This window comes from Neopelma chrysocephalum, unplaced genomic scaffold (assembly GCF_003984885.1).
Source record: "Neopelma chrysocephalum unplaced genomic scaffold, ASM398488v2 Primary Assembly neopelma1_63, whole genome shotgun sequence".
NCBI lineage: Eukaryota > Metazoa > Chordata > Aves > Passeriformes > Pipridae > Neopelma > Neopelma chrysocephalum.
The window spans coordinates 13665035-13686886 of NW_020897720.1; the positions used below are offsets into that span (position 1 = coordinate 13665035).

A 21852-nucleotide genomic window follows, 5' to 3' on the forward strand; every position below is an offset into this window, starting at 1 on the left:
TGTGGGGCGGGCGGGAGGAGGCGAGGCCGGGCCGGTCTCGCCCGGCCGGTGCAGACATAAATGTCCTGTGTGCTTTGAACACTGTAATTAATTAAACACGGGAAAAGTGGGTGCGGTATTACCTGTGCTTCCATTGCTGTCGTTTGGATAGAGGACTGCGGTGTCTCCTGTCCCAAAAGTCAATCAGAGTCAATCTAATCGATCAGATTCAACCTAAGCAATCAGCCTAATCAATCTGAGATTATCGAGTCCAACCCATGACCCAACACAACCATGTCAACTAGACCATGGCATGGAGTGCCATGTTCAGTCTTTCCTTAGACACTTGGGACGGTGACTCCACCACCTCCACCGCACACAGAGTCCATTACGGAATAGTTCAGCTTTAGGACTATTAGATTAATGTATTAAATTAGTTCTCTTTCCCCGCTGACTTTGCAGTGAGAACAGCACCATTTCCAACACAGCAGGGGTTGGGTCCAAGCACGGACCATCAGCCCCTGGCATCTTACAATGTGGGACATTAAATATTTCTAATTTTGGTTGTTAAATATTTTGCTCTGTTTCCCCCATGTTCTGAAGAGTTCAGTACTGCAACAGCACTTCACTACAAACGAGGCTTCATACCTTCAAGCGGGGAACGGCAACTTCAACTGTTTCCCAAGAGATCCCATAGAAACAGGAATTTTAAGTGCCCAACACATTTCACCATGTAACCTTTTGTCCCCAAGGCCAAGTTTTTGTGAAACAACGTGACAGCCTGCTTTGTGGAGGGCTGGAACCAACACATTTTTTTATCCTTATGCCTTCCTGCCCTCTGTTAGCACCCTTGGGCCATTGACAGACAGCAACAACACATCTTCAAACCACAGGGTCTAAATGAACGTATCACTCCTTAAATGACTGACACAAGAGAGAGCCTGAAAGATGTTCTGTGTTATTCAGATGAGGTTCTAGAAAATAAAAGCAAAAAAAGACCAATAAAAAAAGAACCTGCAGCTTTTACAAATGGCTAGTTCTCTTTTTCTAACTATTTTCCTCTCCTGCTGTTGTTTGGGGAGCCAACTACTGTATTCCAACACTGTGATATTCCATTTCTACAGTACTTGGAGTTATTCAGGTCGAAAATTGCTGTGAAACATCCTGCCAAGATGATGTTTCATATTTTTGCCAGTGCTTCCTAACACATGCAGGAATCCTCACTTGCAATATAAGAAAGCAGCAGGGAAAAGCAGCATTTATTTAGCTTAATTTAGCAAATGATTCAGTTTATTTACAAAGCTCATCTTTCTGCTGTTTAAACTCCTGTTGGAAATGCTGCTGCCAAGGAAGAACAGTTCAGTTTGATACCTTTTTGGTATCCTTGCTAACTCACACAGGCAAAGGAAATGTAGGTTTTAATGAAAATCCTTAATCTTAACTTGCAGTGTAATATTTTCCTTGCTCAGTAGTTTCTTTCAGAGCAGTTGCCCAGTGGTATTTATTGCTCTGAGAAACGTTTGTGATGATGAACGTCGTACTTAGAATGGCCAAAGTATAAAATAACTTAATCATATGCTCACTCCACAGTAGGTGATTAATAATTTCGTAGCTCACTAGAACAACTTAGTTCTGAGATGTTAGTTGGTCAGCTTGACAATTTTGTATCTCTCAGTTTGACTAAAGAAAAATATTTAAATCTGTTTCAGATGAGAAGTCTCAGAGAAGCAACGTTTGGGTGGCAATCACTCAGCCTAATGGTCATTTATTTAAAAACAATTGTTTCCACTGTAGCTAAAACTATGAAAACAAATCTTCCTGCCTAGCATTGTATAAACACTGTACAAAATGTACATTTTGGGACAAATTTGAGTCCAGCTGTGCCCCTTTTATCTTCGCATTTTTAGGCTGCTCTCCGCCTCCTCTCCTCCATACAGCACAGTGAGCTGGAAGCCAGGATTTATTCTGCAAACTCCCGAGCTCTAGGAACACAAACTTGTTTAAGCTGAGACCATATTTGGAAGAGATCTGGGTCAAGAAAAATAATCAAAGGAAAGTGCATTCCTGGGGCATCACGTGAGGAGGCCAGAACGCGCACAGGGCTCGGGGGAGCGGAGGGGCCGTGCAAGACCCTCGCGGGAACTCGCTGGCAAAGGGCTGGTTTTACACCACCAAGGGCTGGTTTTACATCACCAAGGGCTGGTTTTACACCATGTTCACCCCAGGAACTGCCTCTCCAGCGAGTTTAGGTTCTCATCAATGTGGGGTTCAACAACCACTGACAGTGTTATGCCCACTGCAGAAAGCAAAAAACTAACTCTGGCAAGTCTCCATCCTCACAGACACAGGTACCTGCCTCTAACCCTGTCAATAGTTTTGCTGAAGGAACCACCACTTCTTACAACTGTACACAAGCCTGAAGGACTGAAATACCAAAGTGCTCCCTCTACTCCAGCATTCTTTTTCTTATTTTAGGAAGATCCCCAATCCAGCCTTTGGTGTTTGTTTTATATTCAGCTGTTCCAATTGCAGAATTTCAGCAAAACTTTGCTTAAAAAAAGTCTTTATTTTTTTCTGTCTTCCACTCGGAAGACTTGAGGCATAAAAGCCCCTACAGATGGCACTTTGAGCCTCTGAATCTTTTATTCAATTAGCAGCCAAATGCACATTTAAATAGATTGCACTGCTTTAAGTGTGCAAGTAAAATCTCCCACAGCCAGCACAGGGAAAAGCTACGGAACATGCCTGGCTTGGGATCTACACTCATTACATTTTGGTCACAACTTTTATAGCATAAAACTTAACAGCAAAGTAGGCCTTGAGCTGCCTGTTTAATGAAACAAAGGGTGGCAACAACATACCAGGTAGTTCAGGGAGTATAAAATTCTGAATTGCAATTGCAGGCACTTTTTATCTTGCTGTGGATTTTCTCCCCCACACAAAACACTGGATTTAGTCTCTCCTGTTTTCCTGGCTAGGGAATTAACCCTTCACAGTGTGGTGGGGATTACTGCTGTGTGCATCCCTGGTGGGCTTCTTGCACGTGGATGAAGGAGCTGTGATCAGGGGTCTCGCTCTCCCTCCTCTCACACTGCTGTGACACGCAACCAGAGCTCATTCAGGACCCAGTCCCAAATACCTGTATCACTTATCCACCCAAAATACCACTATTTACTCACACACTGAAAGCGTAAAGCAAGCTTGAAAGCTGGCAGCAGATCACCTGGGGCAGGCGACAGAACAAGCTCTGCTTATGTGTATTTGAAAAGAAAAAACAACAACAAATACGGGCATCCCTGTGCTCTTCCCACAACTGGCAACAGGAAGCCAAGCAGGGCAGATTCCCTGGAGAGCTGCCAAACTGGGATGTTTACAAAGATCTCGTCTATATCCATGGACACACTTGTGAAGAACTAAATATAGCGTTTTTCATCACTTCGTTGTATCTCCTCCAAACTTCTATTCTAATCTTGTTTCCACTATTTTTTCCCTGTGTATTTGTTAATTTGAGAGTTTCTTTTCCTCTGGCTTACATGCATTTTGCTCCTGCTTTCATGTATCCAAAGACCTTCACTGTGACTTTCTTAACTGAGTGTGAGCTTTGTCCCATTTCCAGAAGAAAAACAAAAGCACAAACTGCTGCTCACATCACCCTACTCCAAACAGTCTGTCAGAGGAAAAAACACACAAGCAGTGCAAGTGCAGAAAACAGAGGAGCTATTCAGAAAGACAGTTTCTGAAAAATATACATTGAAATTATTTTTTATTTTTGCTGGAATTTAAAAAACATAAGAATATTGACATTGCATTTAAAAACCCCAGGAAGTTAAAGATTATACATCGTTGCATCTCTGAAATCCAACAAAAATGTCTCCACCATGCTTTTTTTAGGAGATACCAATATATGTATGAACATTTTGAAACAAGATTTTTAAGGAAATGTCAGGCTGTCCAAACTTGCAAGTGCTCTTCATTAAATACACCAAAATCTGTCGCTCTTCTGGGAAGGGACACTGTCTAAAAGTTAAGACAATTCAAAGAACAAGTGGTATGAAACACATCAAACCCCAGTTCTTAAGGGAAGGAAACCTGATGTATTTAAAGGGCATTACAGGGCTTTAGTTTGAGCTTTGTATTTTAAGTTTTGAGAAGTGTTACTGTGTGTGCTGCTCCTCTTGCTCTACTCCATGTGTTAATATTGGCAAGTACTACATTAGGGGTGTTCTCATCCTAAATGTAGACTGTAAAGCTGGTATAATCATTCCTTTCCTTTCCTATATTGCAAATAAGGTGCACTGACAGGGTAACAGACAGTTGTATGCAGGCAGAAAGAGTCACTCGAATTACCTGAAGTCTGGAAAGAGAAGCTGTGAATTTATACAGCCACGATGCAGGTTGCATGATTTGTCTTCACCAGGGTTAAAGCAGTATATACACAGCTGGTTTAAAATGACACATTTCTTCTCCGTGTGTCAGTTAAGAAAAGCTTTCTACAAAAGTCCTTTTTGAAAATCATCATCTTGAAAGTCTTGCAGCTGCTAGAATGAGACAATTCAAATTGCTACTGCTCCTTCTCCAGACAATACTGTCCATCACAAATACTAATGCTTATGGGGATGAGACCTCAAAAAGAAAGGTCTTGCCTGTCCCAGTAGCTTATTGACTGCAACGATAGTCAATATCTGTGGAATTCATTCATAAATATCATTATTCATTTTTACTTGAAGCCACGTCCTAACAGCAATAAAGATGACAATCCCAGGGGAATAATCACATTAAACGTATATATAAGAACACTATAAAAGAGCGACAAAGTTGTATTTCATTAAAAAAGAGGTTTCTCTCTTTTTCCTGCAAATTTCTTTTTAAACTTAATCAGGCTTTCATTCTTATGTCACAGAAGGAAGAAAAAAAAATCAAATCCTAAAATTCTCATGTTTAGAAAAAAACAGGAAAACTACCGTCATACTACAAAACATTTCACTTTACAAAAAACCCAGAGAGTTATTTTATTATGTATGAGAAAGACAAAATGGGACATGAGAGGGATAAGAAGATCTTAAAACAAGACCTCAAGTATTTCTGCATAAGATTCTTTACTCTAATCATTGCAAGACTCTCTGACCTTAGGGGGACATTGGTACAGAGAAGTAATGTGTGTGGAACCAGCCAGAGAGATCTATGGATCAGGAGAAAAATCCTGCCTTTATTTTGGTGTTTTATCATTTTTCCAGTATAAATTGATATGGCGTGAACCATCCCAACAAAATGAAGCAGGTACAATCTAACAATTCCCAACACAAATCCCAAACATTGTTTAATTTACTTAACAGTATACTGTCTGTCATAAAAATTAAAATCTGTTTATTTAATATTCCTTCTGATGAAAAGTATATAAAATGCACTTTTAAATTAAATCACGTTCTGCCCAAACTGGTCTGCTTTAAGACTGATATCTTTAGTGGAGAGAATTAAGATGTTTCAGCAAGGATCAATTTTCTGTTAAAAAACGTCCGCAGGACAAAATAAAAAACAAAAAATTTCTTAATTTACAATAAGCAATGTAAACAGCAAAAACAACAGAAGCCACAAAGTTTCACGCACCAGCTGCTGACAGACAGAGAACTCCAAATACTCATAGAACTTTGTATCTTCCTTTGTTGGTGGGTTGGTAAGAATTTTGCTGCAAATAAAGGAGAGGATAATCATAGTTAAAAGTGCAAGTGGACAATGAATTGCAATAAATTCTAGATTAGCAGCTGGGTGTGCTGCAAAGCTACAGCAAAACAGATCTCTCAACACATGTAAAATATTAAATCAAGGGGAATAATCCTCCTCTCCCCTGCCTGAAGGTGCTGAAATTAGGAAATTTCTTGGGACCCAACTGTTTGAGGGGTCTTCATTCAAAAAGCTCTGTCAATGTGTTATCTCCATCTGCTGGCTGGATAACAGCCGTGTTCTGGCTGATTAAACAGAGCCACAGATTTTGAGGCTGTTCAATGAAATGGGGTGTTTGAGATCTGTAGGTCCCAGTCCCAGAGTGCCAACATTTGCACAAGTCAATCCTAAAAAGCACAAATTAAGGCATTTTCCCTCGGCATTCTGGATATTTGACTCACCAATCTGATGAGCTCCTCCTTTATAAGTCGTGTGATTTCTGCCTTTGCTTTCTGTACAGCCAGTTCATTGGCACCTGAAGACAAAAATATGTATTATAATCATTAACACTTTCTGTATGGGAGGCCTACACTGCTGGCTCCTCTCAGAAGAACAGCAAAACTTGCTGAATATCCTCAGCTGAAAAGCACTGTAGTATTGCACTCTAGTCTGCCACAGCTCCACTGTGTTCTGTTTTAAGGGACATACTTAAAAAAGTCATAAATGACACTTTCCACAAATACACAGGATTAGACGTTTCTTTGAGAAAAATTCTACTTAAACATCATGACATTTGCAAAGTTTTTTTTGTAGTAGTTGATGCAATTTCTTAAACCTTTAACAGCCTAAACCCACAGAATTCTATTTTCTTCCTTATTTCACACTGGCACAGACCTCTTTGTGCTTATTCAATTTTTTTTTTACCCTTCTCTTTCCCTCTCCTCCAAACTGATTCCATACATGTTTGCTGTTGTTCTGTGGCAGGTGAGGAGAAGCATCTCTGTGATCCCCACAGATCATATGACAAAGTGCAGGAAGATAAACAAGTGGTCTTTTAGTAATTGCAAAATAAATACAGTGGTCTGTAACTCAGCATCCAAACACTGACTACAGAGATTCCATGTCTAATTTCAAAATCAGACTGATAGCTTTACTGGCAACATTTATAAAAAGAATACATACTTTCTATAGCCAAATAAATCTTTCTTTCTCCTTCCTTGGGTTCTTTGCCTGGAGGGAAGTAAGTTCCCCTGATTGTAATAGCAGCTTCAGAATATTCACTGATTCTCTGCAGTGCTTCTTTGGAGGTAACTTTCCATCTGGCAGTCTGCAAGGCAAGGATATGGCAGGATCAGCAAGGAGAAAGGCACCACACAACATGGCAATCCCTTAGTTCTGCCAATCTGAGCAGGACCTCAAACATAAATACAGGGAATTTGTGCTCCATACTGTGAAACATAAATCCTCAAAGTAACAGATGAGGTAGGTCAGAGCAGCAATATTCTGAATGGCAAAAATACTCAAGTACTGAAAAAGAACAAAGAGCTGTATCAGTCATAGTAGTACAGCCTTTACAAAAAACACCAGGCAGTGTCAGAGATTTGGATACAAGAGAAGTCAGTGGCAGAGGGTAAAAAGACTTCTGCCTGATAAAGAATGCTTGTTTTTCTGATACTCTCTGGAATAAGTCCAAAGCACTGTGTATACACAAGCTGAGAAGTAATCACAGATAATGGAGTAATTTCAATTAGGTATGATCAGAAATACAGACAAAATATTTTACTGGTGCAATCATATTTAAGCTACAAAGAGAGGTTTTGTTAAATAATGGTCATTTACACTTGATTACAGCAAAATGGTTACTTGCCTGTGGGAAGTCATTGATCTCCAATTCTTCTTCATATCTCTTAAAGGATTCATTTTGTCCTCCATCCTGTTTCTCTTCCTCCTGCTTCTCTATGGGTACATAATTGAGCTTGGCATTGATTTTTTCAGCCAGTTGCTCTGCAATGGTCTTGGCAGACACAGTAGGAGCTTGAATTGTCCCTCCTCTCAGGATGGCATTTGTAGCCTGCTGCATCACATCCTGTAAAAACACAGGTCCATGTTGAGAACCAGGTAGTCAAAAAAAAATTCTATATAAACCAGCAAGGGTTTCATTAAAGATCTCTATGCAATATAATTGTCTACATAACAAATACACTCTCCAGACTCCTCTTGTTCTTCTTTCCTTCCTCTATACAACTCCCCACACACCTGCATAGAAAAGATCTTACAGATTCTTTGTATCTTCAGCTTAAAATATCTTTGGACGTTCTCGAACCTTTAACCTCAATCTAAATGATTGTATCTCACAGGCTTCAGCAGAGGAAGATGTTCTGCAGCTCTGCCAAAGCTGACAAACCTAATTTTGTAGTGTTATCAGTAATGAACTAACTCTTTGCCAGGGCAGACAAAGCATTTACAGTTCTGTACCAAGGTCTTATCATCATATTAGCTCCCTTACAAATCCTATAAGTGAGTTAGCCCAGCACAAATGAGATAAATAAAGCAGCATGTTACCAGTGTGCAGACACTCTAAATAAAATGGCAGCCACAAAACAAAGAAGTGAACAACCTTTATTAAAAAAAGGAAAAAAAACTGGTCTGTAAAGAGCCTGACCTTGAAGTGGAAGGGGACCATTACTTGTGCCTCTGCCCCAAGATTCTTCTGGGCATTGATTCTCAAAGCCAATCTTTTAGCAATTTCCAATTTTTCTGCATTCCCAGCCGATGGTGTAGGAGCATTTGAAGTTCCTGGTGCTGCCATGTCTTTTACTCTTTTCTTTGAATTGAACATGCTTTCGATTTGTTCATCAATCTAAAGAAAATAACAATTATTAGATCACTGCATTTACCACTATATAATCCCACCATCCTAAAGAAAGAAAACATTAAGGGGCATTTAGTTTACATGCTTTTAAAGATATCATTCTTGTATAAATGGCAGAATGCTGTCCAAAACTACAACTCAACAAAAGGAACAGATGATCTAATAATCAGGAAAAAGTCTGAACACAGTGTTTACTTGTAAGGTCACAAAAAGGTGTCCAACAAACATTAAGAAAGGAATCTAAGAAGATTTAGAAATAGAAAAGGCTACTATGAATGTCTTTAAGACACTGCACAGAAAAAAATGTTTGCAATTGAGGACAATTGTTCTGTTTCATTTATGCAAGATTATCACCACAAATAAAATAATTTATGTGACATTTAAATAACTACACATAGTAAAATACCAAAAAGTTGGAAAGAGACTTTGAAGATCTTGATCTTCATAGCTCTATCTCTTTATATCAAAGAATACATACAGATCTACCCATGGAATTTAACAAAGTTGGTACCACAGGTCACAGAGTAACAAAATGTGTTCTGTAATCTATTGGAGAAAAAACCCAAATGCATTGAAAATCCTTAAGCAACTTAAATCCTATTTCCAGGTGCTTACATCAACAGCTGTATCTTCATCATCTGAATCTTGCAGGCCAAGAGCTGCTTTTTGTAGCTTCTTTCTTTCATTAGCCAAAGCTTGTTCTGTTTCATCAAATTTAAAGCCTTTGCCAGAGAATCCACTGCTTTTTTTGATCAACTTTCCCTCCTGAAAATAAAAACACGTATTTTCATACTCAGAAGTTCAAAGTCCCAGTTGTGATAGTTATAAGATTATACAAATAATTTTGAAGTTTTTTAAAAAGCAAATCCTAAGACATTCAAAAATCTCTTCGAATTTAAAAACTGCATTTTACACTGAAGTGTAATAAAAAATGACATTAATTCAGCAGACAGAGACAATACCCTATTGGGATTTTCTGTAAATATACATTTTAAATGCTTTTCAAATGCAGTAAAAAAAAACCCTCCAGTTTTTAAATCAGAAATTTCCAAAGTTGCTCTTCACAGCATGAGGAAGATCCTCTGATGGTGAGAGCTCTAGAAATAATCACACAAATTCTGTGAAAGAGCTTCATTATCTTGTATGTATAAAAGCCCAAGTGCCCCTTACACCGTAGGTGTTTCTCTATCACACACCAGGTGACAATATTTAAATTCTCAGTCCTGTAAATGATACTCAAGACTCCAGTCTTGAAGACACTCACACACTGAGCCAAGCACACCCGTGTCCCCAGGGAAGCCAGTGAGATGACCCATCTTTGTACCCTGGTCAACTGGACCCACGTGCATAAAACACACATTAAACCCAGCCCAAAGCCCACTGCAGAATAAAGAATTACTCACAGCCTTCTGCTGGTCTTTGAAGTCAGCCCAGAGCTTCTCCAAATCAGGAGGAATTGGATTCCCAGACAATTCCAAAGCCTTAATGATATCACCAGCATACCGTGCCTGATCCTCAGTAATGAATGTGTATGCATAGCCCTGGTCAATGTTAATTTAAAAGACAATTAAGAAAAAGCTCTAAAGACACTTTATCTCTAAATTTATTGAAGCACCCTTGCACAGATGCTGTTGTTCTGGTCAGTGAAAGTAACCATGACAGTCAGTAGTAACTTTTTTTAGTGGAAATGTAGAATGAATAATATGATTTCCCAGGGAGCTGATACAGAGGTAACACCCAAAGATGGTAGATGCTGAAATCTTTCCTTTCAATCAATTTTGTCATGGTTAAAAGCTTGAAAAATGAAAATCCTATCAATTCAGTAGGGAACATTTCCAACAGTGAAAAAATCCAAAGTTTCAGCCACAAATGGGATTTAAAAGAACACTCACACATCAGAACATGTGAAGTTCCAACTTTCACAGTGCTAAAATTCAGAATATAATTAAAGGAAAACACTCTTTCCACCAATAACTATCCTTTGGGAACAACTTGATCAAGCAATAAAGAAGGGAAAAATGTCAGTACTAACCAAACCAGACCCCTGTAATACCTACTTTATTGCCAGCCCGTCCGGTGCGCCCTGCTCGGTGCACATAATCCTCATAATGGTTGGGGCAGCTGTAGTTGACCACCAGCATCAGCTGTTTAACATCCAAACCTCTTGCTGCGACAGATGTGGCCACCAGAAGTTTGCAGGTTCCATTCTTGAAATCATTGATGATGCTGTCCCTGTCATACTGATCAATGCCTGCCAGAAACCAGACAAACCAGCTGATTATAAAGCTCTGCTTGAAGCCAAAAGAATTTATACACGGGTCAAAACACCCTCCAACTTGTAACAACCAGAAGCATAAGCAAATAAAATTTCAACACATTCACAGGCAAAATGCATAAGCCAGAATAATAAATATCTATTAACCAGAATAAGAAAACTTTTCATTTTTCAACTGCCAAAAGATGTTTTCCCCTTACCAGAAAACTCAAAAGGTTTTTCTGATATGATTTTCTATTTGATGACTTATATTTAGTTGAGACCTCATCTGGAGGCTTTGATCTCTAAAGGCAACAGAAATCTCAGAAGAACAGGAATATTTTTCCCTCTTTGTACTTACTGTTATTGCACTTTTTTAGAGCATTATACATAGAAAGTTTTAAGATGCTCTGGGATGGACAATATTCTAATGAGATTTTTCTCCTCTTGCTACTTCTGTTGTATTACTATTTGATAGCAGAAAAGTAAAGCAACAGCTGCTATTACTGTGAATCTCAAATAAAAATTTCATACAATACTCCCCAATGGCATTCAGCAATATTCCCTGAGAGGTGTAAACTCTCAGTAATAGTCCTGTTGCACAGACACAAGATTTGGCATCTGATGACATCTCACAGGGAGCAATGAATTGTAATTACAGAAAACTATCATGTCTTATTTCAAATTAAGAGACAATTATCCTCCCCAATTACAAAGCAAAACCTGCTTAGGAAGAAATAGTAAGTGGTATTACACAGGACCTAAGTAATTTTTGACTCCTGAATACCAACATTTTAGTTTGGAGCAGCAAATATAAATCCTTAAGTTTGCAGATTACCTCCATGAAGAGACAAGCAAGGGTAAGAGGCTCTCATTAAATCTTTCAACAACCCATCAGCGTGTTCTTGTTTATCTACGAATATGATAACGGAGCCTTTCTCCTGATAGTGTCCCAGCAGCTCCAGCAACTTCAGAAACTTGTTCTCCTCTTCTATGACAATCTGGAAAAAGAAATATAAAAGTAAAGGAGAAAGAGTATAAATTATATCTGGTGTCATTAAACACATTAAGGGTGCATAAAAATAAAAACCAGAACAGGAGATGATCTTTTCAGGCTGTTTCCACAGTTAGTGGCAAAACTGCTTTTTAGTGCTATATAAATCAAGTTTACCAAAAAAGTGATCACATTGTATTTGCACATTAGGGTGTTAACCTGACTTCATGTTTAATGAGATCACTAAACTTCATAAAATGAAAACCCTGTGGGTATATTGGTTTATATTCAATATTGCTGGGAACAAGCAAAGGAGAAGGCAAGCAAGGCAGGTGTGTGATACTCACAACGTGCTGCTCCACATCGGAACAGACAACACTCCTGCCTCCAACCTGCACCTCAATGGGTTTACTGAGGATCCTCCGAGCCAGGGCCTCCATAGCTCTGGGAAAAGTAGCAGAGAACATGACAGTCTGACGGTCAGGCCTGACGTTGTCTACAATGCGCATAACCTGTGTGAGGAGAACATTCCCTGTCAGTATCCAAGTGCTGGAATTGAACTTCACACACACAGAGCTCTCAGCTTCAAGGTTAGGTGGTATCTGCACTACACAGACTACAAAGCAGCCTTTACAGATTTCCTCTTGGGATTGAGCTGCTGGCATTGGAAGACAGGCAAAACTTGCTGGATTCAAAAGGAAGTTGGGTGGCAACACGCAACCTGCCAACAGCCCAGCAGGAATCTTAGGGAATGCAGCTCAAGAGAGAAGAAACCCTACAGCTCAAGAGAGAAGTAAAGGGCTGTTCCCACTTTTGAAGAACAGTATAGCCTATGGCAACTGAAAGAGCCCAGGATGTCCAAAGCTCCCAGCAAGTGATTTCTCATCAGCATTTCCAATATTTTGTTCCTGTCTCTTGCACAACATTGCCAAGAGACACCAAAGACTTTTTAAGTGTTAACACAACACCTGTATCAAGGGATTACACAGGGCTACAACATGGCCACAAGTATTAGAAACATGGATGTAAAAAAACCCTGTATACTACAGAAAAATCTAAGCTATACAAGAGCTTATTGAAAGCAAAACATCGTATCACAGAACAGTTTGGGTTGGAAGGGATCATCCAGTTCCAACTCTGCCTTGGGCAGGGACACCTTCTAGATGTGAGGATAATATGTGATATTACAGTAATGGGATAATAGATGTGAGTATAATAGAAATAGTAGAGTCAGTTTAAACTGCTGTCCATGTGCAGCACATCTTTTTGAACACCTATTGGCAGTGTAAGAACAATGCAGCATTGCAAAATCCTTCAAGTGGAAAAGAGCATCTTGTGGCAACATCACTCATGTCCTGAGTTACCTGAGGCTCAAAGCCCATGTCAAACATTCTGTCTGCTTCATCAAGCACAACGTACGTGACTCTACGGAGGTTTGTGACCCGACCTGTGAAAGGAGAGGAAAAAACACATGGGAAACAAAATCAAATGGAAATCTAGTTTCCCTCAGGAATATTTTTTTTTTAAATGTTACATAGTCTCGCTATCTTCTAACACAGACATTAATTAATTTTTTAAAAAATTCACTAAACGTGAATTTTAAATGTTCACACTTTAATCACACATACATTCTGGCAAATGGGTAAGTATGCACAAGGCCCTTTTATTTTCTCAAACTCTTCTCTTGCATACCATCATAGGGCCAGAAGAACCTGTAAAATTCAGAAAACTGCCCTCGCCAAAACACATCATAAAACTAAGACTGAGCTGAAGCAAGGAGCCACATCAGCCAGTATCTGACAGCGGCACCTAGAAAAGAACATATTAGAGATTACAGCGCATGTGTGGAAGGCAAAGCCCAGTGCTAACTGCTGCAGCCTCAGAAAACTCCTTTATACACAATCTGTAATGCTTCCTTGGAGCTAGGAGTAACTATTTGAGGATAAGCATACTAGTTCTAGATCACTGCTAATAATATGCATAAAACAGAGTAAGCAGTTCTTTCAAAATGAATATATAAAGAGTAAAACCTACCCAGTAACACTACTGAATTTAAAATCAAGAACCACCCCAAACTCTGGGACAGCTGGAAATACAATAAGTTGTGGATCGGTGGACATTTTGAAATTATGATGGACAGGATAATTAGCACCCTTCCCAAACAAACAGCTAAGAGATTCCCTTTCATGAGAAGGATTTAACTCAAGGATTTAAGAATTCTACTCTCAAATGATATAAATGCATTTAGTTCCACACACTGTGGAGTGACACTGTCAAATGCTCTCAGAATGGAACAGATTTGTCACATTTTCCACAACTATCACTCAGATTTGTGCCTATCAAACTACAGTAGAATTTGGTCCTCTCAGCTTCAGCAAATTGTAGCTGAATCCTCAAATTATTTTAAAGACATTTAGCGCTGCGTTTTTTAGGATATGGAATTCATACTTAGGGAACAAAATAAATATTTCTTAAAATCTACATATCTATTTAACATCTTAACACTTTCATCCCCAAATAATAACTTGGTAAAATTACTTGGGAACAGCATTAATGTACCTACCTTTGACGATTTAAGTCTTGGAAGCCCAGTTCTATATGTCTTGAAGGTACTTTTTCCACAGAAGTTAAATAATGTCAACAGTTTAGTAGAGGTTTTGATGTGGAATAATTTAATAATAAAACTTTATCTAATAAGCATGCAATGGTTACACTAGGACAAAACCTCTTAAAGCTGCAGTGGCTCAGTTTAATAAATCTGAATATCTGATATAAGGGCAGTTCTCTTACTTTTGAGCAGGTATTTAGGGAGGGCTTCTCTGGTTTTTAAAACCAACAGATAAAGGCAGAGTCAGATGCTCTTATGTAAAAGTGGGAAACTGCTGAGCTACACTAACACAATAACAGATCAACGGGCAGACAAAATAACCAACTGTTATATAACCTTTACCTAAGGGACTCAAGAGTTAAAAAATTTGGACCAGCACATTTTAAGTTTAGCAATGATAAACATTCTCAGAAACTCTCCAAGAATGTAGTTATTTCCTGTCCTCCCAAAAAGAGTCAAACCAATATATGCTTAAACCTATTATTAGTGCTATATATTGTCAATAGCTAGATAGTGCAGCCTGAAGAGATATAAGAAAATTCCATAAGACCATTTATCAAAATACATGATCTTTTGAATTTGTAAGAATTACACAACAAATACAAAAAATTCTCCATAGGAAAAGGTTTTCTACTCACCATTGTTAGCTGCTAACATGTCAATCATACGTCCAGGTGTGCAAACAATAATTTCAGCACCTCTTTTGAGTTCAGCTATCTGATTTTAAAACACAGTAAACAAACTAATTAATTTTTTGCTTTGTGATTTGTTTTTTTTAAACATGTATCACCTTATAAAAAAGAAAACAACTAATTCTGTAATAAAGATTTTACTCAGCAATTTCTTTAAGTCTTTGGAAAACTTGGCTTCCCAGAAGAGTCACCTCTGACAACCTAAGTTACCACCTGAAGGAGTTATAATGAGGATATAATTTCTATACAGTTAAGAGCCTGTAAGAAATGTTATGTGTTCTAGCAGGGACAAATGATACTAAATACACCATGTTCCATCACAGATGGACACTCCTCTTGTTTCCATAAGCAGGTGGGTGGGGTGGGGGTGTGGAAACCCTTGAAATTAATATCTAAATTACTCTAACATGCAGCATTTGATAATGCAATAAACCAAAGTTACCATTTCCTGGCTTTTGTTATCTTGAGGGGAACTCTTAAAAATATAGCTTCCCTTTCAAACTATCACATCCCACTAAATGTTTAGTTACTGCCATGCTCAATATATACATGAAAAGAAACAGTCTGAAACTTTTAAGGATTGTATTTTCAAAATTGAATTGATTGAATTCAAAATTGATTGAATTTTCAAAATCAGTATGTTTAAGGCTAAGTTACTTGAAAATGCTTAAGTTTTTGCATTACTACCATTGCCACAGAGAAAGTCCATAATGAAGGCTGCAAATGTCCTGGACTTATGGGAAAGAGAAAAGAACTAAATTCACTGCAAAAGTAACATTAACTAATAAAGTCCAAGAATTCTTTGACAAGGAAGGTATGTGTTTTGTGCACCTGTTCACTGATTCCTGTTCCTCCATAAACACAGACAACTCGAAGCCCAAGTGTCTTTGAGAACTTCTTGCACTCCTTGGTAATCTGCAAAGCCAACTCACGAGTAGGTGTCATAATGACAGCTGAAAAGCAAAGCACTTCCATCACACACTGTAACACAGGTGCTGTTGTAATTTACACAATAAAAATTTATCTTTTGTGATGATGTTTACAGCAATTTACTTCCTATTTTTAAGAATGTAATTTCAAGAAAAAGATAAGACAATAAGAGAATGGGGTGGAAATCTGGTCCAAGTGCCAAAATCAAAGTAAGGTCTCACATGGACACGGGAGTGCTCTTGAAACAACAAGAGACAGCATTAACTAAAAAAAAGACAATAATTAATGGACAGTAGTAAGCACTTCTCCCTATAACCAAGAGAAGAACTGAAGACCACCTAAAGCATGTACTTGAAGATGTATTCATTTAAATAGTGACTTTGAAAATAAAATCTTTGTACCTATGGGACCTTCTCCTTCTTCTAATGCTCTCTGATCCATAATGTGTCTGAACATGGGCAACAGAAATGCAATGGTTTTTCCACTTCCTGTTTTAGCAATGCCAATCAAATCCCGTCCATTCATGATTGCTGGGATAGCCTGGGTCTGAATGGGAGTGGGCTTTTCATAGCCATGTCTTAAAGAAAGGGAAAAAAAAAGATATTTAAAGAGCAAAATAGGATTTGACAGATGTGAATCACCAAGTCATGCAAAATTTTTTTGCATATTCGCATTTATATATAATATATATACATATCAGAGCCATTTAAAAAATACCAATTAAAACGAGCAGCAAAACCATGATACAAATGGCAGAGAACAGTTAATAACAATAACTCAACAGTGAGTGATAAACACTCTGATGACTATATATGTAACATCTACAAACATGGACATGTGGCATTATGCAACAAAGAAAAAGGTTTTTCTCATGAACGTAGAACACAGTGAGCAAAACCAAGCATAATATAGTTCATAAAGTGCTTGCTTACTTTTTGAGGGCAGTGAGAATCTTCATGGAAATACCACACTGTACCCAGGTTTTTATTGGTTTGGGGCAGCCTTTTCCCTTGACTGTAATTCCCTCCAACTCCAGCCTGTACACATTCACCTCTGAAAGAGAGTTTGCATTACAACAGAGTCAAACCTGACACTTCTCTACTACCTTGATTAAAAAATTCTTGCTTTATCCCTTAACATGAAATACTAATTTTATCACCACCAGAAAAAGGTTTTTGCTTGTTACATGTAAACACAGGAGGTAGGTGGAAAGCACTCACGTAAATTTTCCTCCAATCAAAGCCTCATCAATAATTATAAGTATCAACAATAGTGATGCAACTGATTCAACATTTTTCTATACTAAGTTGTTTCAAATGTTCTTTATATTCCAAACCCATCTGCTGTTCCTTTGAAATCCACCATTCTTTTCTTTAACAGTACCCACGGTGTGCTGGTTGTATTTGTCTTTACCTTCTGGAGTCATTTTCGCCAGTTCTGGTACTTCAACGTAGAAGTTTTTCCTGAAAGGTTCATATTCTATCTTTCCATGATCCACTGGTTCCAGCAGCTTTCTCTGCTTGGTCTGATAGCCAGTCAGGGCAGTCTGAAGATCAACCTCCTCCTCCTCTGAGGAATACTGTGGAGATCACCATTTGTGGGTGCATCAGAATGATGGAATGGTTTTTCATTTACACATGAACTTTATTTAGAAACAGGTACTCCTCACTGTGTTAGACACCCTTAACAACCCTTCAGGCCCACACACAACCTCAGGAAGCAAAGGAGAGGCACGTTGTGTTTTCACAGTAGAAATACAAGACATTTCCATTACCTCCATTGCATCTTGGTCATTCTCCATGAGCTCCCCTTTCTTCTTTTCTGACTCTGCAGCTGCCTTTTTGGTTGTCACCACGGTTACCACCTTGGTAACAGTTGGTCCAGACTTCTATGAAACAGTTAAGAAAGTTACTACATTTTATATAAAACAAAAAACATACTCAATAAAATATACAGAATATTTGTACTTCTGAAGGCATTATGCTGAGCTTTTTTCCCACTTCCCTCAGTGAAATTTTATCAGAATAATGCTTGAGAAAACGGCTTCATAAAAACACCAGGAAATTAAATTTAAGGCAAACAGGCTTTAAGTGCATCTAACTTCAGGTTTTTTTGCATTTCCCCCCATTTTGCTATTAAAACACAAAGTTATCTTTTAAAACTTAGAAATCTCAACTGGTGATTTTACCTTTTCACTCCCACCTCCACCTTTTACACTTCTCATATTGAACTTTTTGACCTCTTCTTTTACTTCTTCCATATAAGCATCCAAAGGATCTAACTCCTCATCTTCAACCTCATTGCCTTCTTTTTCTCCTTCTGCAGTTTCCTCTTCATCATCTGATATGAGCAAGAAAGATGAAGATAAAAGGCAGGGAAACACAACAGTGCTCAAATGTGCCAAATTATTCGTCTACCCAAATAATTACAGTTCAGTGTTATTACTATCTAATTTTTCCTCATACAAATCTCTCCAGTTGTTTAATCAAAAATGTATCTTAAACCATTTGAAGCCATGACCAGATTTAGGCTTTGTTATTTTATAGTTTACATTCTGAAGAATAATTTAATGCTTTAAAGATAATGTAATAAAAATATTATTAGGAATAAAAGTATTCTGTTACATATAAAAGGTTAAAATACCATCATCATCTTCTAAACTCCATTTTTTCCCCTGCTTCATCTCTTCAATTTCTTTTTTCAGCTCTCCTATGTTTTCCATTGCCTTCTTGCGTTGTTCTTCCCTCCATTTCTCCACTCTTTCCTTTCGTTTTCTCATTTCTTCTTCAAGTTTGTTCTGATCAAAATTCTATGATAAAAACCAACCAAACAGTGAAAATTAATGGCCACTGACTTTAGTCTATGCTTCTTCAAACAAATATAATCATTGCATGAGCATGCTGTAGAAGACTGGACATCCACAAACTCCCTGGTTTAAATTCTTTATCTTTTAAACTTGTGTTAAAAGTCTCTACCTCAGTGGCCACGGCATTTGTGGTAGCATCTTTATCCTTCTCTTCTTCCTTGTCATCTTTGTCTTTTTTCTTTTCTTTGGAAACTTCTACTCCTTCTGTCTTTTCTTTAGATCTTGATCTGAAAGGTAAGATCAGAGGTTTCTTAGAAACTTACAGCTTTTCTCAGGGGGAGGATACACATGTGCTGGACAGAAACAGAAATGTGAACAACCAGTACAGGTTTATGTTTTCAAACACCTCACAAAACACACTGCTTCCCAGACAATCTTTCCATGTCATGGAACTATTTCCTCTAACTACCAGAAATGTAGAATCCATTGCTATTTATGTGCTTTGGCTCTGTTCTTCTCATTTCACAAACTTCATTTCCAGAACACTTACAACTGATACGTGAGTGGTTCTGCAGTTTATTTTACACCTCCTTGAAGTCAGCATTTAGAAAGGAGACACTAAAATTATGGAATTTCTAGAGAAAGGTAAAGTGATCTGGCATCTTGCCATGAAAGTGTGAACACTCCCCTGAGCATATGGTACCAAAACACCTCTCCCTGGGAAAAGCTACTTATTTAACACAAATGTAACATGCAGACTCGCAGTGAATACAAAACCCACTTATCACAGCTTTTATTACCCTTACTTGCTTCCAATTTAAAAGAGAAAAATCCATCTAAACCAAATATGTGCCAACTTACGACAATAAATGTAAAACTCACTTTAGCCAATTAAACCTCTTTACACCTTTTTCTTTGGGTTATTCTAATACAGAACACACACTTACTCCAAAAGGCTTTGTGATTCCAGCTTCTCACTATTTCTAGAGTACCACCAACCTGCTTATTCTGTATACAGACTGCTCCCACTCATTTTACAGCAGAGTACAATTATAACACTGCCCACAATTATGTCTGAAGACTCCATTAACATACATTGAAAGGAACCAAACCTGCAGTTTTCACACACTTCTAAAGTCAAGAACACAAGAATACCTGTTCTCTGTTTTCCTGTTCTTGCTTGGACTGGAGGATCGAGACCGTCTCCCTCTGCTCCTGCTCCTCGAGCGCCTCCTCTCCCGGCTCCGGGAGCGTCTTCTCTCTCGGCTCCGTTCCCTTTCTCTGCTCCTTGAGCGTCTGACATGGAACAAAATTGGATTTATTTACCCTGTGATCACAATATGACTTTAGTTTTATTCTGTTTACACCATCCCTCTGCTCATGTCCATAATTCCATGTCCATGTCCATATTGAGGAACAGGCTGTAAAAGGAATTCACCAATCATCAAGACCACTAAGAACTTACAGACTCTGGCACCAGCAGCTAGAAAGGATTTAATAAGCAAAAAGCCTTGAGCACAGTGAAATCTATACAACCATCAGCAAAGTGACTGATGAGAGGGAAGAACATTAACATCCAGCTGACAGGCACCAGGCACTTTGATCTACTTCAACTGGAACTCACGTCCTACCTTTGGCGCTTTCTGTCCCGCGACCGGGACCTTCTCTTGTCCCTGCTGCGGGACCTCTCCCGCCTGCGATCCCGATCCCTGCTCCTGGAGCGCCTGTCCTCACGTTTGCCCCTTTTGTCCGACGGGGAACGACTCCTGGAGCGGCTCCCGGAGCGCCCACGGGACGCGGAGCGCTTCCGATAATGCCTGAGACACAAATTCACAGAGATGAACGTCAGCACAAAAACCGGTTGCACTTAAAGGATATTGATCATATTTAGGTGAACAAGCAAAAAAAAATAAATTATCTTAATTTCTCAGAGTTTTTAAATTTCTAAACATTTGTAACAGAGTCCTGTCCCACCCACTGCTGCCCCAGCTCATTTGGAGCTAATTAGATGGATCCCTGGGAGTGCCCAGCTCTGCACTGAATCACTAATTTGAGTTCAAGCTGGTTGGTAAAATTTTAACTCAACTGCCTCTGTCGGTGAAAACCCCCGTTAAGGGTCTGGGGGCTGTGACAGGGCACTGGCGACCGGCGTGTGGGGGCTGCTGTGGCAGCTCTGGTGTTAAAATCCGATGGTTTGATTAAACTGGGAAACAGAGACGTGCCCGACAGCACCGGCACGCTGTGGGGTCAGTGCAAAGCCCGAGCGGTGTGAGCAGCTCCAGACCAGCCGGAGCACAGTCACATCACTGCCGGGCTGCCCACAGCGCCAACCAGGTGTTTATACCGGCTGCGACCGGGCAAAACGTACGTGACCCTGCAGAAACTCAAGAAGCACAAGGAAAACGCCTAACCCACGGTCGAACCGCTACGTGGCCAATTACGCCTCTTTAGAGCAAGCCCGCGAAGGCCGCGAGGGGAGCTCGGGCCCACCCAGCGCCGTCCCCGCGGACCCTCAGACCCGTCCCGGAGCGCCGCGGCCCCGGCGCTGCCCTCAGACCGGCGCCCGGCCCGGCCCGGCCCCGCCGCGGCGCCCTCAGCGCCCGCGCCGCCTTTGTCCCGCTCCGCGCCCGTCCCCGCGCCGCCCTCCCCGGGCCAGCCGCGCTCCCGGGGCGGGGGCACAGCCCGCGATGCCGCCCCCCCGCTCCCTCACCTGGACTCGCGGCCCATGGCGGCGGCGCTCCCGCTACACGGCGGCCGCCATCCCGCGCCGCCCGGCCCCGCCCGCGGGCAGCACCGCCCCTTCCGCCCGGCCCCGGCAGCGCCCCTGCGGCCGGAGGGCGCAGAGACAGCGGGACAGAGCCGGAGCGGGGAGAGCGGCTCCGGGAGGAAACAACCGGCCGGGAAAGGCACTGTAAATAGAATTATGGACGTGAGCAGAGCGACGGTGTAAACAGAATAAAGGCGGTTCGCTTCTTGGTCAAAAGGCCGCTTCTTGATCGCCGTTTCTCCATCCAGCCCCTCCTGGAGCTCTGCCCGCTCACCTCACGGTATGGAGCTGA

At 40.0% G+C, this 21852-nt stretch overlaps 2 protein-coding genes across 5 annotated transcripts in view; both read right to left on the reverse strand.

The window, feature by feature from the left end:
• Positions 1-5604, reverse strand: part of CUNH5orf24 (chromosome unknown C5orf24 homolog) — a 22861-nt gene extending 17257 nt beyond the window's left edge. Inside the window, exon 1 of the mRNA XM_027682317.1 lies at positions 5584-5604. The gene's annotated coding sequence lies outside the window, so the exon portion shown is untranslated. The remainder of the gene's footprint in view (positions 1-5583) is intronic.
• Positions 4113-21566, reverse strand: DDX46 (DEAD-box helicase 46). 4 transcript variants are annotated; one of them, XM_027682314.1, is made up of 24 exons: positions 21504-21566; positions 20425-20610; positions 19949-20089; positions 18963-19080; positions 18631-18796; positions 18176-18327; positions 17762-17875; positions 17401-17566; positions 16920-17040; positions 16389-16564; positions 15889-16010; positions 15004-15082; positions 13122-13204; positions 12105-12269; positions 11602-11764; positions 10567-10760; positions 9913-10050; positions 9125-9274; positions 8300-8497; positions 7505-7723; positions 6820-6964; positions 6099-6172; positions 5584-5662; positions 4113-4661 (listed from the first exon to the last, which is right to left on the reverse strand). In XM_027682314.1, exons 1-23 carry the CDS (start codon positions 21518-21520, stop codon positions 5615-5617), a joined length of 3135 nt encoding a protein of 1044 aa, XP_027538115.1. In that variant the 5' UTR covers positions 21521-21566; the 3' UTR covers positions 4113-4661; positions 5584-5614. The 4 variants fall into 4 exon arrangements, with proteins under 4 accessions (XP_027538115.1, XP_027538113.1, XP_027538114.1 ...); XM_027682312.1 differs by lacking the exon at positions 4113-4661 and adding an exon at positions 4670-5494 and having other exon boundaries at positions 5585-5662; XM_027682313.1 differs by lacking the exon at positions 4113-4661 and adding an exon at positions 4670-5478.
• Between the last annotated feature and the right edge of the window lie 286 nt (positions 21567-21852).